The sequence below is a fragment of the Watersipora subatra genome, chromosome 4 (genome assembly GCF_963576615.1).
Source record: "Watersipora subatra chromosome 4, tzWatSuba1.1, whole genome shotgun sequence".
Taxonomy (NCBI): domain Eukaryota; kingdom Metazoa; phylum Bryozoa; class Gymnolaemata; order Cheilostomatida; family Watersiporidae; genus Watersipora; species Watersipora subatra.
In genome coordinates, this window is record NC_088711.1 from 2,335,069 (window position 1) to 2,353,464 (window position 18,396).

The 18,396-nt window shown below is 38.5% G+C and overlaps 2 protein-coding genes across 3 annotated transcripts; both read right to left on the reverse strand.

The window, feature by feature from the left end:
- Positions 1-225: 225 nt before the first annotated feature.
- On the reverse strand, positions 226-12,795 carry LOC137394730 (neuropilin and tolloid-like protein 2). Of its 2 annotated transcripts, XM_068081494.1 has the most exons (12): positions 12,679-12,795; positions 11,651-11,792; positions 9,115-9,309; positions 8,374-8,631; positions 7,761-7,790; positions 7,322-7,464; positions 6,932-7,017; positions 4,627-4,802; positions 4,140-4,274; positions 2,787-3,002; positions 2,139-2,166; positions 498-602 (listed from the first exon to the last, which is right to left on the reverse strand). In XM_068081494.1, the coding sequence occupies exons 2-11, from the start codon at positions 11,706-11,708 to the stop codon at positions 2,156-2,158; spliced, it is 1,308 nt and encodes a 435-aa protein (XP_067937595.1). In that variant the 5' UTR covers positions 11,709-11,792; positions 12,679-12,795; the 3' UTR covers positions 498-602; positions 2,139-2,155. The 2 variants fall into 2 exon arrangements, with proteins under 2 accessions (XP_067937594.1, XP_067937595.1); XM_068081493.1 differs by lacking the exon at positions 2,139-2,166 and having other exon boundaries at positions 226-602.
- A 2,974-nt stretch (positions 12,796-15,769) lies between these two features.
- On the reverse strand, positions 15,770-17,709 carry LOC137394912 (uncharacterized). The gene is made up of 3 exons (XM_068081692.1): positions 17,519-17,709; positions 16,448-16,761; positions 15,770-16,313 (listed from the first exon to the last, which is right to left on the reverse strand). The coding sequence occupies exons 2-3, from the start codon at positions 16,561-16,563 to the stop codon at positions 15,800-15,802; spliced, it is 630 nt and encodes a 209-aa protein (XP_067937793.1). The 5' UTR covers positions 16,564-16,761; positions 17,519-17,709; the 3' UTR covers positions 15,770-15,799.
- Between the last annotated feature and the right edge of the window lie 687 nt (positions 17,710-18,396).

Below are 18,396 nucleotides of genomic sequence, written 5' to 3' on the forward strand. Positions count from 1 at the left end.
GAGAGGCAGCTCCCAATAGTGTTGTAAGGAGTAAAAACTTAATTAGTGTGCAAAAACAAGTTGAAATATAGAGGAGATAATAGTGCAAGCAAGAGGAAAATAATGCAACACAAATGTAGACAAATAAAAAGGTTCATTTTATTTACAAATTAGCTGGGCTGACCAACGGCTAAAAATGTAACACTAAATGTACATAAAAACACAATGGCATCATTTGGCAAACAGGATAATATAGCTGACATACTCGACGGGCGACAGCGGCTTACTATATATACTCTGGTGGCTAGGCCTGCCACAACCTGATCAACGATTAAGTTGGCAGCGAATTTAGGTGCTGGCGGTTCTACTCGCCACCCTTAATCTTTTCATCTCTAATGGATCCGTATAGAGCTCTGGGGAAAGAAACGCTGCTGGTGCAGCGCTCGGAGAAGTGTTGACAGCAACCTCATTCCTAGCCTTAGCTTCGTTAGAGGTTATAGACAGATTAGATACGCTGCCATTGAGAAACCAGCTGCCTCTCTTGCTATACATACTGTTTCTTGCGGAGTGTGGGCAATGACTTAGACGAGAGCACTGAGACGCTGACTCATGGCTAGCGGTGTCTACAAAGTCAGATATAGTTGATGCTAGCTAGGCGATAAGCCAATGCACTGTATTAATTTCTCTACATGTATATGAAAGAGAAAGAGTTATACAAGTAGGCATAATCTATGAAATAATCTATGAAAATTATAAGACGCTAATTCTAGTTTCTTATAAGGTTTAAAGGCTTTTACCGTCTTCCTGAAATCCTGTTTCTTTACAAACAGCAATTGTATTTGCTGGAAAACTTCGTCTAAGTTACTAATAACCATAATTAATGTTGTTTGATACAGCAAGTTAATTCTGAAATTAAGAGTATATTTAAGGCTGAAACTGGCAATGCATTCAGGCTATGCTAAGGTATCGTACGGGTGGCCTACACATAGCAAACACCAATCCATGCTTCAAACAGAAAATTACAGAGTTTACTATGGAAGTTTACAAGTTTGTCTTTTTTATTTAGTCATTTGGCTCCAGATAACAGCTATGTATGTAAACGTGCAGAATAGACAAGAAGTCTGCAGGTAACAGCTATGTATGTATACGTGCAGAATAGACAAGAAGTCTGCAGGTAACAGCTATGTACATGTATGTATACATGTAGAGTAGACAAGAAGTCTGTAGGTAACAGCTATGTATGTATACGTGCAGAATAGACAAGAAGTCTGCAGGCAACAACTATGTATGTATACGTGTAGAGTAGACAAGAAGTCTGTAGGTAACAGCTATGTATGTATATGTGTAGAGTAGACAAGAAGTCTGTAGGTAACAGCTATGTATGTATACGTGTAGAGTAGACAAGAAGTCTGTAGGTAACAGCTATGTATGTATACGTGTAGAATAGACAAGAAGTCTGTAGGTAACAGCTATGTATATATACGTGTAGAGTAGACAAGAAGTCTGTAGGTAACAGCTATGTATGTATAAGTGTAGAGTAGACAAGAAGTCTGTAGATAACAGCTATGTATGTATACGTGTAGAGTAGACAAGAAGTCTGTAGGTAACAGCTATGTATGTATACGTGTAGAGTAGACAAGAAGTCTGTAGGTAACAGCTATGTATGTATACGTGTAGATTAGACAAGAAGTCTGTAGGTAACAGTTATGTAAGTATACGTGTAGAGTAGACAAGAAGTCTGTAGGTAACAGCTATGTATGTATACGCGTAGAGTAGACAAGAAGTCTGTAGGTAACAGCTATGTATGTATACGTGTAGAGTAGACAAGAAGTCTGTAGGTAACAGCTATGTATGTATATGTGTAGAGTAGACAAGAAGTCTGTAGGTAACAGCTATGTATGTATACGTGTAGATTAGACAAGAAGTCTGTAGGTAACAGTTATGTAAGTATACGTGTAGAGTAGACAAGAAGTCTGTAGGTAACAGCTATGTATGTATACGCGTAGAGTAGACAAGAAGTCTGTAGGTAACAGCTATGTATGTATACGTGTAGAGTAGACAAGAAGTCTGTAGGTAACAGCTATGTATGTATACGTGTAGAGTAGACAAGAAGTCTTGTTTCAACCACCACACAAGCACTGAACCCACATGCAGCATACCGTTTACAGCCCTGCGCTCAGAGGTAGTCTGTAAACACAAGTGCATACATGTACATGTAGTAGTAGTAGTAAACTGGTAGCCTGTCTTGATGCACATATACATGTACATATATTGTCGCGGTGTTCCTTGGTTTAGTCTTAGATCAAGTAATAAAATTATCAAACTAATTAATAAACAAAAGAACTCAGGCTCTGTCAATGTCAATCGAAAAGTTAACATTCTCTAATAACAGATGTAAACAATTTTCATCAGTTTTTCACCATTGCAGCAAGGAGTTCAAAACAGTAGGTTGTTGTGATATTGCTGCTAATACTTGACCTACTGACTGGAGGCCTTAATTAGTTATGTTTTTGATGAGAGTTTATTATATGTCTGGTCAAGTATAGAGGGCATACTTATAAACATGTTATAGAGACAAGGGCAGGCAATAAAGAAAGTGTTTAAACTGTAGATGCTGTTCATGAAAAATAATTTTGTTTATAGCTTACTGGTATAAACAATATCTGGAGTGACATAAGATTAACCGATATTAGTAAGAGATCAATCGAACTGGGAACTCGTGCTTGGGCTGCATGGCTTGGCTTATACCGAGTCTGTAAGGTACAGGCTCTTTACATAAGGGCTGGCAAACACAGACTCTCTCATACCTTGCAGTGGTTCCGGAAGTCTCCGAAGGATTGTCTGCTGAAAAAGTCGGCTCGGGCGGCGATTTATTATAACAGTTGAGGATTGTCTTCTCTCTTCAACTTCAATATTTTCTCGTATCATTTGTCTGGCCGACACAATTAAGGCTACGGTCACCATTATAAAGAACATGGTTGCTGCTCCAATAAATATAAACTGTAAGCCAAACTTCTGTCCATCTAAAATTTATCAAAACTTTCTTAGGCAAGATTCAAAAGCTAACAGTTATACAATAACAAATAACCATGCTCATAAGGTTTGATTAACACGAAAAATATATAGGCCTAAACAATTTTTATCTTAAAATTTCAGGACAAATTTATGCATATTAGAACAAAAACCTTCAACTAAAAATAAAGGTTTTGGCAAACTCCATAACCTGCAAACCAGATAGCGGTTAAATTGCCAGCCATAAAATGGTTTTGCCCTAATAAAGGAGGAAATGCTATAAAATCAAATAGTTTTTCTTATGTGTATTATAAATTTTAAAACAGCCAAACATAAGATGTCTTCAAAACTATCAGTTTTTATAATTTTTCACCAATGTTTTATTTCTATTACGGCTCACTCCAATACAAATAATCAACTTTTTCTCAAGCGATGTTCTTCGCATCTTGTTAGATTAGTGTCTGACATAGGTAAATTATAACTAGAACTAGTGAAGAAATATATCTAGAGATAGCTTGAGATTGACATTATACTAAGCTAGTAAACTCATAAAGTGACCAAAAAGACATTCCATGTACACACAACTCCTTCTACTTGAGATAACAATAAGGCACACGTAACATAATAAAACTCACACAGACAAAAAGGTTCGAATTTCAGCTAACACTTATTCATATAAAGTAATAGTGTGATGAGAACAGAACAATGCACTCATTTACCTGCATTCCTCTCCATCCGTCCGTCTGATAAAACAATAAGAAAGGCTCATGATGCTATGACTGTTAGAGTCGTCTTACACTCACTCACCGTAAGCAGTAAACTAGCAATGCATGGCCATTCAGACAATTACATAGTATGTCAACAAGCACTTGTCACTGCTGACACGCTGTGTCAGGAGCAGTACAATGTAGTAAACATCATATCGCTTCACGGTCAAATTCTTCTGGGTCAAACTTGAACACCCGAGCTCCACTACGCAGTCACCCTACAAGTAGTCTGGTTTCCTTGCTTTACATCTAGACAGGACAAGTGAGTCATGTCTAGACCATCCCCACCATTGGCAGTTATGTCTCAAACACCTACTACATCTTTTATACTAGTTTTTACACAGATGCGTATTAGTGACAAGTAACCTATGTTTTTCTTACGTTTGCGGTCACAGGCTTCTTGGGATTCGTCATCTCCATCAGGGCAGTTGTATACGCCATTGCAGACTAGGTTTATATCTAAACATAGTCTCCCATCTTCACAACTGTGCCAGCTTTCATTGCATAGTTGCCCTTCTGTATGGCAAAAGAAGTGTTGAATTCAAACACAAGCTGAGTGTCTTTAGAATTCATAAACCCAAGGCATAAGTACAACAGCAGCTGTTGCAGTAAAAGGTAACTATTCTACTACTACCTTTGGCGGTAATTAAACAGCTGCAAATAAACTGTAGGTCAAGGTCACATGGGCCACAAGGTCACATGACTCACCATGCGTAGGCTATACTTTACAGACTGTCTAATAAGCCTTCATTTGCAACTCTGTTTGGTTTCCTAGCTATTTTGAGTACATTTACCAGCGCATACCATATAATATTCAAAACATATTATAGCAGAATAATAAAAACTTGGAGGCCCCTTAAGGTGATACCTTGGTTAGAATGCGGCTCTCTGTATGAAGTAAAGTTAATGCGGATGAATGGAAGAAGTCTTGGACGTTTGCTCCTGAGGTGAAACAAGACTCTGGAGGTTCCAGGAAAGAACTTGCTGCGAATCATGAAACATGAGTTGCTGCCAGATGTCAGTGGCTTAGCAACTTCATACAACCTGCGAAAATGTAAATGCAATGCAAAATTACAGCAATTAAAAGTAAATTAAGTACGGAAAATTTTTGTCTTTAAGCTCAAATCCTACTAGTATTAGGGGCAAGCGTACAATGTGGATTTCTGCCAGAGTGAACAGCAAATGTTATTACATCTTGTCCTAACACTAAAGCCAGCACCTGTTAGCAATGCAACTGTTTCCTCAATGCAATTGTCTCTATACAGTTTTAGAGATTGATTCTGTATCAAGCAAAGTGTTCATAGAGCTCATGGCAGTGAGTCAGAGTGTTCATCGCGCTCATGGTAGTGAGTCAGAGTGTTCATAGTGTTCATGGCAGTGAGACAGAGTGTTCATGGTCCTCATGGCAGTGAGTCAGAGTGTTCATAATGTTCATGGCAGTGAGTCAGAGTGTTCATGGCAGTGAGTCAGAGTGTTCATGGCAGTGAGTCATGGTGTTCATAGTGCTCATGGTAGTGAGTCATAGTGTTCATACTGCTCATGGCAGTGAGTCACAGTGTTCATACTGCTCATGGCAGTGAGTCATAGTGTTCATAGTACTCATGGCAGTGAGTCAGAGTGTTCATAGTACTCATGGCAGTGAGTCATAGTGTTCATAGTACTCATGGCAGTGAGTCATAGTGTTCATAGCGCTCATGGCAGTGAGTCAGAGTGTTCATAGTGCTCATGGCAGTGAGTCATAGTGTTCATAGTGCTCATGGCAGTGAGTCAGAGTGTTCATAGTGCTCATGGCAGTGAGTCATAGTGTTCATAGTGCTCATGACAGTGAGTCATAGTTTTCACAGTGCTCATGGCAGTGAGTCAGAGTGTTTATAATGCTCATGGCAGTGAGTCATAATGTTCATAGTGCTCTTGGCAGTAAGTCATAGTGTTCATAGTGTTCATGGCAGTGAGTCAGAGTGTTCATGGCAGTGAGTCAGAGTGTTCATAGTGCTCATGGCAGTGAGTCATAGTGTTCATAGTGCTCATGGCAGTGAGCCAGTCTAAACATTTTTATCCAAAGCATAGCCAAACAGTAGCCATATCGTTGGAAAACAATCATAATTTTTAAAAAACTGTTTCAAATCATAAAACTAAGAACTAAAACAAAATCAAAGTGCACATTTTATAATTTTTGCAATTTATCATATCGACCTTAACTTAGCTTTGTCATGGCCGCTACAGTTTGCCAGACCATAGAGTGATATATTATAGTGTTACGAACGAGTGAAATGTCATTTTTCAAGCTTCATCAAAATTGATCTGTTAGAAGATTGACCTAATTTTGGTTACTGAGATTCGCTAAAGTTGCGACATCTTTACGTAACAGCCGACATCTCTACGTAACAGCCGACATCTCTACGTAACAGCCGACATCTCTACGTAACAGCCGACATCTCTACGTAACAGCCGACATCTCTACGTAACAGCCGACATCTCTACGTAACAGCCGACATCTCTACGTAACAGCCGACATCTCTACGTAACAGCCGACATCTCTACGTAACAGCCGACATCTCTACGTAACAGCCGACATCTCTACGTAACAGCCGACATCTCTACGTAACAGCCGACATCTCTACGTAACAGCCGACATCTCTACGTAACAGCCGACATCTCTACGTAACAGCCGACATCTCTACGTAACAGCCGACATCTCTACGTAACAGCCGACATCTCTACGTAACAGCCGACATCTCTACGTAACAGCCGACATCTCTACGTAACAGCCGACATCTCTACGTAACAGCCGACATCTCTACGTAACAGCCGACATCTCTACGTAACAGCCGACATCTCTACGTAACAGCCGACATCTCTACGTAACAGCCGACATCTCTACGTAACAGCCGACATCTCTACGTAACAGCCGACATCTCTACGTAACAGCCGACATCTCTACGTAACAGCCGACATCTCTACGTAACAGCCGACATCTCTACGTAACAGCCGACATCTCTACGTAACAGCCGACATCTCCACGTAACAGCCGACATCTCCACGTAACAGCCGACATCTCTACGTAACAGCCGACATCTCTACGTAACAGCCGCACTCGCTCAGCACTCTAGTTTGCTGTCATCTGGATTAATTAGAAACCTGCAGAATAATGGACAGGCAGGCAATCATCTTACTTGTGCTCAACGGAGTAGAGCTCCATGCTCCTCAGGCTACAGTTGATGAGGTTTGGTTGAATAATCTCATCTATCCACAACCAGACCTGCAGGAATAGACGAACAAGTGGCAGGAATAGATGAACAAGTGGCAGTGCTGTCCTTCTGGTAGTGTTGTCTTTAGACTATTCAATTGAACTGATGAAGTGCACACCTACACCCAGCAGTCATCAGAACAAGGCCAACAAACATACCTACGGTATTTTCAAGAAAGATGGTTGTTAGGAAAACGCTCTTGCCCCTGGTAACGTAATGCTATGCTACATTTTTGCACTGGAACATTTTAATAAAACAAGAGAATGCACAATCATGCTCGTCACACCTCAAACACGCTCGCTGCTCTCAGCTCACCGTAGTTCCATCGGTATTGCGGATATCCCAAACACAATTAATGTCCGTCAGGGAATCGTCTAGATGGCTATAAAACTTTCTGACTGCCTTTTCTGATATCTCAAGCGTCTGATTGCCAGTGAATGGCACATCAAAGTAGCAGTCTGTAAAGCACAACGTATCAATTTTAAACTTTATCATATTCTATCCCTTTACTCACTGACTTTTAAAACATTTAGCTTATTTATGTCCTCGCTTCTACATTAGATCAAACATGGCTAAATGCACTCTATCAGATATGTATTGGAAATTGGTAGTTGACAGTGGCTAGCGTGGATTTTGAGTCAGACAGGACAGCCTGTCAAACTGTAAAACACTCCTAGTCATGGAATATTAGCGCAGATAGTAGGCAAATGAGACTCGAGAGAAGTATCAATTCTTGCAGTTCTTGTTTGCTCACCTCGGTACTTCTCTCTATTTGTTGCATTTTCTAAAATGACAAAAAGTGATATTTAGGATATTCATATACAATGTATATGTATGTGTATATATTCCCATGTATGTGTCTGTAGCCTTTAAAAAACATAAAACTTTTATATTTCCATTAATTCATCGAACACAAATGCTTATAATTTGAGGAATGGATTTAGGAAAAAAATGAATGAATGGTTAGAAGAATAACGGAGTAAGTGCTTGAGTGTATGAATGAATGAATGAGTGAATGAATGAATGATTGAAATGATACTTATGTAAATAATTTGATTCAAAAAGTTAATGACTAGATAACTGAAAAAAACGCACTTATTAAAATGTGAATAATGAAATGAATGAATAAATAAATAAAGGATTAAATGACTGAATGGACACAACAATATATACTATATTATAAGGTATATTGATAAGTTAAAGCTGCAAGACTGAACATTTAGCAGTGAAGTTCCAGTGAAATATAGATAATGCAGAACACGGCTATAAGGTAAGTGAATAAACAAAATGTAAGTCATTCAAGTAAATCAACTTTATCACCAATTTCTCGTGCACAGGTTGTTTGAGCAGCGCTGCCATAGGCCTACCTGGTATGTCGATGTACCGGTATGAGATATTGAAACCTTTTTTCTCAATGACATCATCGGTTATGAAGGTCAGTCTCATATAGTTTGTGGTTGACCTCAGTGTCATAGCCTTGGATCCTTTACCACACAACTTCCTCATCACCGGGGAAAACTCAAAAGGGCCATCTTGGAATGTCAAGGAATCGTATTTACAGTTCTCTGACTCTTCAATGTCATAGTCATCATCGAATGTAATTTCAACAAGTTGTCCTGCACCAGCTACAATAAGTCATGGAATATTTACTGTTGATCTCAACCAGTTGTCTCTGGTGAAACTTGATAGAACAGGTGCAGATAATAACAAAATAAATGTCTGTCCTTGTAGGTGTTTCTGTAGGGACCCCTCTGACGATTCTTGACTAGTGATCTCTGTGTCTAGTGACTCCATATTGTAAAAACTGCCTAATATCCCAGCGTAAGCAACAGCTAGGCACCTAGAGTCTCTCACCTAAGCTCTAGATATCGATTCTTTGAAATTACTAATATTTCTTGTAAATTGTTTTGGTTAGAAGCTCAGCCTTGGCTGTGTTGCCAGGGATATTATTAGCTCTATTAAAGACCTGATGACTAAGCTGATGTCTAGTAGTCGGTGCTAAACACATGTGCTGCCGTACAGCTCACAGCTGATTAGCTATTCCCAGCAAGACAAGCGCTACTAATGATACCACTTACAGCTCTGATGGGTTCTGAAGCGACACGTACCATTGATGAGCTTCATACAGTTCAAGTTTGGCTGGTAGACTTTTGTGTTCCTGACAAGAGGACTATAGACTTTGAAAGTAGAGCTGATTGCGAATTTCATGCAGTCGATATCTTTTGACACTCGTTCAGCGATATCCTTCAAAGTGACATCGATGACAAGAGTGCTCGGTTCTGGCATGTAGCAGGTTGTTACCCCTACATTTACAGGTCAATTTAGATCACTTCACTGAAAACACTGCTCATAGAACCATAAATGGCTGATCAAAATGGATAAGATAGAGACAACTCCATCCAATGATTGCACGGACTTATTACAATTCATTATTTACTATACACTCGAAATCTCACCCGCTATACACTGTATACATCGTGGAAGCTGACATCTTTGCAAGTTATGCTACTGAAAGTACACTACTGTTTACCAAGAAAATATGTCAATACGTACATATGTTTGTTGTGCCAGCGAAGTATTGCATCTTACTAAAACTCTACCACTTTCTTGCAAAGGATCACTTATGAGAGCATGCAGCTAGGTGACGGAGATGGCAAGGAGGGGTTAACATTGTTAATGTAATGAGTATTTTGGCTCTACAGCTGAATATTGATTAGGAAAAAGCATATTTTATGGTCTCACCTTACCAATATTTAATATAAATCTCAGGGTTTGTCTGTCGTTCATCTGTCCTGTTTTAGCAATCAAGTTTAAGGAACAAAAAATTCACATCGCATTAGATTTGAACTCGTAACCTCCTGGTCTACGGACCGGCGAGCTAACCTAATACACTATGCTGTCCTTGCCATGCTAAGGATTACTAGGGCACATACTTATGCAGTGCTTGCGAAAACACTATTGGCCAGCTTTGATTTTAAACGAACCAACATTACGCATAACGTTAATCTTTACTATTATGATAGTAAAGATTTAGACAAGCTTAATTTACCAGGTAAGTTACTCAAATTCATTGGGTAAATATTCTACTATCCCTGTAACACTGGGCATTCATCTAGTGTTTAATATAATGCATATATTAATAATTCCATCCCACCAATAATTAATATAATGCATATATTAATAATTCCATCTCACCAATAATTAATATAATGCATATGTTAATAATTCCATCTCACCAATAATTAATATAATGCATATATTAATAATTCCATCTCACCAATAATTAATATAATGCATATATTAATAATTCCATCTCACCAATAATTAATATAATGCATATATTAATAATTCCATCTCACCAATAATTAATATAATGCATATGTTAATAATTCCATCCCACCAATATTTAATATAATGCATATGTTAATAATTCCATCTCACCAATATTTAATATAATGCATATGTTAATAATTCCATCTCACCAATAATTAATATAATGCATATGTTAATAATTCCATCTCACCAATATTTAATATAATGCATATTTAAATGGTCTTACTGTATCATTGATCAATGTAATATGTGTCTTTAATTTCATCCATGACAACCTTACATAATATGCAATAAAACCTTACAAATGTTCATTTCAAAAGAGTAGTCCAAGTTTAGAATATTTCATTTTAGATTTGACCCTCACTGGTTGTATCCAGAGGTAAAGGCAGGTTCAAGCCTTATTACACTACATCCATCACTAAATATTTACTCTAGTTATCTAGACATTGAAAATTAGAGCTTTCCGTTTGTCACTTTTGGTTTAGTGTGTGACTAGCGAGTCATAGTGATAACTTAGAAAAAATACCATGAAGCTCTTTCTGACATACCTACTGGCCACCTCTTCAGATGTCTCTATGTTTAGTGTTAAAGTATTGTATAACCTGAGGAGAATAAGAAGCTCTTGCTTTCCTCGCTCTCACTATTAACCGACCAGTAAAAATAGTCAGCGGCCGCATAAATCTCTCTAACAACCTTTGCTTTTTCTCAAGAAAAATAGACAACCAGTGGTCTGGGAGTCTTTCCTCTGCAGATAGTCACTATTAATGAGCATTTGTCAATTAGAGTTGGCACAATATCTGCTCTACACTATGGTTGCCGGACCCCTAGAGTTATCACAGTATCTACTCTACAAGATGGTAGCATTCATAAAGTTATCACAATATCTGCTCTAAAAAATGGTAGCACCCATAGAGATATCACAATATTCACTGTACATAATGATAGCCATGTTAATTTAACTCTTTGCGCCAGTTCCTTCCATGATGATGGTACAGCCAGATAGGTAATGCAAAGCTTATTTTGTTTACTAGTTAGAGAGATGAGATACATATGTCTGTCTGCTTACTATTTTTTATAAAATGTGGAAGCCTAGCTCTAGTCATTTTAGTGTAATTTATAGATTATAGGTTATAGAATAGGAGTCTGGAAGCTTTCAAGGTTGAATATAAAATACCATACCACACTACCCTTCACACAGCAGCCCTGGCAGCGGCACGCTGACTGTTGTCCAGAAACTATGGTACAAAGTACAAAAGCAAATTGTTTTGTATGATTTCTTAGCTTGAGAGTAATACCTGTGATTCAGCTTACCAATGAAGACTGCGGAAATAAAAAGAGTAACGTTGAGTTGCAACGAAGAGAGCCTCATGATGATAGCTTAGTCTGCTGCTCGTAACGTTATAATCCTGTTGCTATGGCTAACAGTTAGGGAGGAGAGAGTTGGTCTAGTTCCCTGGATAATGCAAAATGCTCATCACACTCTTGAAGCGATCGTCAATGCTACCTTCAGATTGCGGGGTACTCAGGCTAGACATAGAATTACAGTTGATTGCAGCTAACTTATTGGTCAAAATTTGCTGACACGCTGTTATATAGACATGGCTTACTGATCATCTTCTGCATTCGCTACCATAAGGAAAGAACCATTTCTTAAAATATTGCTTGCGTGTGAGAGAGGTTGCCACAGTTTATTAAAGCATAGCAAATGTTTAGGTTCCAAGTCTAATTAGTAACCTTTTACAACTAATATAAACTGACAGAAGAACTAAACTGACATGGAACAGATAAAATTCAGCTTTGTAGAAAAGGTGATAATGTTAAACTAGTTGTCTAGAGATAGAAGCATGCTATGATCAGTTCACCACTACTGAACAACTTCAAATAGTTCTTTATGCTGGTTGTAAAGGCAAAACATATAGAATAATGTCTATAGAGAAATATTTGTAGCCTTTTGTTCAATGTCTATACATTCCAATTATAAAAGTTAAAGGCTAGCTCAGAAATGGTTACGTGTAGGCTGCTGTCATAGCGCTATGATTGTGATAGCTGATACAGTATGTCTAGCTGTAACTTACCGATAGATAAAGTATCTCCTAGCTGTAACTTACCGAGAGAGTAAGTATGTTCTAGCTGTAACTTACCGAGAGAGTAAGTATATCCTAGCTGTAACTTGCTGATAGAGTAAGTATCTCCTAGCTGTAACTTATTGAGAGGGTGAGTATCTCCTAGCTGTAACTTACCAAGAGAGTAAGTATCTCCTAGCTGTAACTTACTGAGAGAGTAAGTATCTCCTAGCTGTAACTTACCAAGAGAGTAAGTATCTCCTAGCTGTAACTTACCGAGAGAGTAAGTATCTCATGCTTCTACACATGGTCGTCTCTTAGTAAGATCTTACTGATATCATTAACTATGTTCTGAAAAGTTAGAAAAACCGTCTTATTGAAGTATGCTTGAGGTGCTCCTAGCCTACTAAAGTATTAAGACTAGGCCTAGCAATTAGCATGAAGATATTCAAAACAATTTGATTGGCGTAAAGTAAACAGGCGCAGGGTGAGATCTTCTCTTACCTCATAGCTACCCTTAATTAGACACCTCACCTAAAACTATTTGCATTATTTAGTGCACACATACAAGCAGACAGAGTTCTCAGCCTAAACCTTGTATGACAGCACTTTTTTATACAAGTTCAATGCAATGGATCAACTGCAGCTGCATTTCCTGTTTACAGTTTGGCTACTTGTACTCTCCGACAAAGGGTATTAGCATCCATTCATACACCCCATCTCTATGTTGGTCTACGCCCTTGTTCATACACCCTATCTCTATGTTGGTCCATGCCCCTGTTTATTCACCCCATCTCTATGTTGGTCCACACCCCTGTTCATACACCCTATCTCTATGTTGGTCCATGCCCCTGTTTATTCGCCCCATCTCTATGTTGGTCCACACCCCTGTTTATTCACCCTACCTCTATGTTGGTCCACGCCCCTGTTCATTCACCCCATCTCTATGTTGGACTACATTCCTGTTTATTCACCTCATCTCCATGTTGGTCCACGCCCCCTGTTCATACACCCCATCTCTATGTTGGTCCATGCTCCCTGTTCATTCAACCCATCTCTATGTTGGTCCACACCCACTGTTCATACACCCCATCTCTAAGTTGGTCCACGCCTCCTGTTCATACACCCCATCTCTATGTTGGACTACACCCCTGTTCATACACCCCATCTCTAAGTTGGTTTACGCCTTCTGTTCATACACCCCATCTCTATGTTGGTTTACGCCTCCTGTTCATACACCCCATCTCTAAGTTGGTTTACGCCTCCTGTTCATACACCCCATCTCTATGTTGGTCCACGCCAACTGTTTACATGTCTGTTTATATACCGCCATCTACCTCTTCCCATCTCTGTTTATATTCTGCTATATATCACTCTATAACTTTGTTTATAGCAAGTCTATACACTACTCTCAAGCGATGACCATATGCCTCTATATAGAATATGAAGGAAACTGTGGATAAACAGTCAAGATATGAATGTTCCCTGTGAGCTGCTAACTTAGTCATTTCTACGTGCAACTTCTCTTTCATAGATTTATCTTACTAATACAATGTGATGTTGTCAAAAACTGTCTTTCCATAATTGCACTGGCTATGCTCTCATACATTGTTGGTGAGGAGTTGTCCTTTCGATGTTGTATTGGAATAAGGTTACCAACTAAACAGTCATTTCTCTGACACATGTTACAAATGACAATCTCTATTGAACGATTATGCTTAATTGTTTTATGGTGCAGAACACCAAAAAGGTGGCTTCTTAACTATTTGAATTAAAAACAATAATGGCCGACTTGAGCATGCGAAGGAACGAATACTAATAATATTACATGTATACAAATTCAGTGGTCAACCAGCCTAAATTGCCAAAATGAATGTGCATACAATTCTGTATACGTATATGTGCGCATGCGTGTGTGTGTGAGCATGCGTGTGTGCGTGTGTGTGTGTGTGTGCGTGTTAATACACTCTATGCGCTACATAATAGGTATTGTCTTTCACTAGCTTTTTATAGTTATGGCAGTATGCCACCATACATATACATTGATAATGCATCTAGCTACAATATATATTGCTATAAACTATTGTACTGCGAGTTTATGTCGTTATTTACCACTGTACTGTGCGTATATGTTGTTATAACCACTGTGCTGTGAGTATATATCACTAGAAACTACTGTAATGTCAGTGTATGTTTCTATACTCACAGTATAGTGGGTATAAAACATATATTACATTTTTATACCTACTGTATAGTAACAAAGTATATGTTACTATCTATGTTCTGTGCATAGAAACTATATAATACTATGCACCGCTGTACTGTGGGTATACTGTATGTTGTTATTCACTACTGTACTGTGAGTATATGCTGCTATTCACCACTGTACTGTGAGTATATGTTGCTATTCACCACTGTAGTGTGAGTATATGTTGTTATTCATCCCTGTACTGTGGGTATATGTTGCTATTCACCACTGTATTGTGAGTATATGTTGTTATTCGCTACTGTAATGTGTTAATAGGCATTGTGGTACTGCCACTATATATCCTTGTTATACTGTCATAGCATGAGAAACTTTTTATTCTGACAGAATCTAAAATGCTGCAAAAGCATACATGGATCGAGGAGGTGAGAATTAATGACACCACCGTCACGCCATGAAATAAAACTAGGAATGAAATGAAAGAATATGAAAACTATTTATAAACTGGTGGTTATTTTGAGAGTCCTTAAGAATATTGAGGTGTGTACTGACCTCTGTGACAATGCCTCAAGATATCGAAGTGAAAATCAACATGTTGTGAGAAAAACAGATCTGTACCACTATACATAGAAGTTGCTCACCAACTTTCGAGTAGTATTCACATTTCTTGAGTTGACAGCTCTTAAGACAAGAACACAACTCAGTATCTGGTTTTTAACCAGACAACAATGGTGTGTCTCCTATTATATGTACTTTCTACTAGCTTAGTAAACAGCTAGATTTTGTATTATACTCATAGAATCAAATCTCAGCCTGCAGAGCTTTCTGGTTTTCTGCCGAGTTTCTCATCTTTCTCAATAAAATAACTCACACGCCGCGGATATAAATATTGGCTAAAATACTAATACCCTATTTGAACATTAAACAACTTACCGATTCATCTGACACTGTGGAACATGAACTTGCTCACATCAAATCATTGGATCAAATGCTGTCCATGAAGAATCTGTTTGTTAGACTCTGATATATTACAATACTGTTTTAGATATTTCCGTACCGCCTGCTAGAGATGAATTAACAGCTAACATAAGCAAGTATTGCTGATTGATTAGAATGACACAGTACATTATATTTAAGTATGCACATTATATACACAGGAAAAGCATTATATACAGTTAGGCCGCTGCTGTTCTACTGCGAATAGCCTTTGAGTCTTTTTATAGAGGTGCGATACTGCTCCTCTAGTCTCCAAATGTCTACCGTTTCTGCCTCTTCCTTACTTGGCACGAGCAGACGCCGAGTCTGGTTGTCCCTCCGCGTTCTCAAGAATGCTGCATCTGAATACCCTTTGGATTTGCCTCGAGCAATCATTTCCTGTAGCTCTAAATCCTCCAAAGGTTTTATTGGAGGTAGTTTTGGAGTTCTGTTAAGATCATGTGGCTGCAATAGAGGCTGGGTGTGGAGCGCATGTGTAGTTGACCGAGCACGACGAGCCTGTTCCATCGCCTGTTTGATGATTTCATCTCGTGTGAGAATACGACGAGAGACCGGATGTAACTTGTAGCCTCTCGGCTTATCTGGGACATTTGGAACAACTCGCCGTAATAACAGAGAAACAATATCTTGGACTATGTGATTTCTGACTATTCTTCCAGTTTCTGGGTGCTTGGACACACCCTCTGGTCTTGAATCTGGCTCAAACTCGCTGGAATTATAAATGAAGCATTTCAAGATGACCTGCTGATGCTAATCAATATATAATTACAAATTGTCTGCTTTCATAACATCATAGCCAGCAAGTCACAAATATACAATATGCCGTCAAAGAACCACCCCCACCTGTCAGGAAAGAGATATGTAGAGCCCTCTGCCCCTGGCAGTTCCCCTTCCTCATCAGACTCAATAATAGTTGGGTAGAGGAGCTTTGATTCTGACTCCATTTCCTCTTCACTCATCTTGATGACTAATTGCACTTCACCCAACACTGATCTCTTTCATCTGCCTAGTTTCTGTCTATGACAGTTCTACTTGACGGGTCTCTCTCACTCTTTGACAGCTCTTGACAGGTCTCTCTCACTCTTTGACAGCTCTTGACAGGTCTCTCTCACTCTTTGACAGCTCTTGACAGGTCTCTCTCACTCTTTGACAGCTCTCTAAAGATATGTGTTAGAGACACAACATGTAAGACTTGTATGCCTATACCATTAGCTGTAGGCTGTGTGGATTAACGACTGCTATCAGAGGATCTGCACAGGCTTCTAGAGTTGGTTAAAAATTGGTTGCAAAAATTGTAAGTCAACAATCTTTATGGTTGAAATGAAGAGTGTGTAGGGAATAAGAATATAAATTCAGAGTGTAAGTTATGGATGTACTTGCCTAGTATGCTTGTTATATATATTTGTATTAACTCTATGTACCCAGTTAATTTACTCTATGCACTTCTTTGATATGTTAGCTCTACATACTTACTTGGTCTACTCACTCTGTGTACGTACTCGGTATAGCTAATTTATATACTTGTCTAATGTACTCACACTATGAAATTATATAAGTAACTTACTCCCTGCAATTACGCAGTACAATCTCTCCCTGTACTAACCCATTGTCATACTCCATGCACGTACTTTATGCATTTATTCTATGTACTTACTTTATGTGTTTACATAATATACTTATCTAGTATACTTATTCTATGTAGTTACTTAGTATACTTACTTTACGTGCTTGTCTAGTATTCTTACCTTATGTACTTACCCAGTATACTTACCCTATGTACTTACCCAGTATACTTACTCTATTCAGTTACTAAGTATACTTACTCAACATGCTAACCCATTATACTTACTCCATTTCTTTACCCAGTTGACTTACTTTATGTACTTACTCAATATACTTATTTTGTGTACTTACCAGTATACTCGGTAAACTTTCTCCGTGGACTCAATGAATAGAAAAAATTCGTGAAGCAGAACGTGTTCTCTCACTTGCCAAGGTTACCCTTAGAAGATGTCAAGCAGTGTACCTCTTCAACTTATCTGTGTTTTAGTGCCAGTTGTTTGACAAATACACATTCGCTGTGTCAGATAAGGAGCATTCATAGAGTGTTGTGCATACGCAAGCGCGTATGGCAGGCAATTAGGCTATGACTGTAAGCTTGAGCTTTGTGATAGTGCGGAGTTGCATATGTCAGTGTATGCTAACACAATGCAACCTTGCACGTAGGAAGGAAGCGTGAATGATTTTAATCCCTTTTCAATCAGGGTTGCTAAGCAGCGGCTAAACATTACAATATATTAAACACATGAGATAAGTTCCCAAGTCAGCGAATGAGGGCACGATTTATAAAGCTTTCAAGTAGAGTCAATCAAAGACAAGTAATATTTAATTCCTTCAACTATGCACATGCTCACTCTCTAGCAAAAAAAACTAGCATTGAGCCAATGTAAAACATTGCTTTGACAATCATAGACACAACCTTCAATGATCTGCCAAAAATACGAACAGCATAATACTTGGCTAGCGGAAGGTACATTTCCTATAACCTCCTTCTGCCACAAACCGGTGTGGTAAGCCACACACGGATCTCTTTAACCTTCAATGTAATAACCTTTAACCTTTAACTGAGATACTAGAAGATAACAATAATATTTTTTAACAACCATTTTTATTATCTATAGAAATATATGAAATGTAACCACGTACTAAACAACCGACCTTAACAATTAGCAACTCCATATATATGCTGTCAACAGCGAACTGATGAACCCGCACTTTGTAACCATACATAA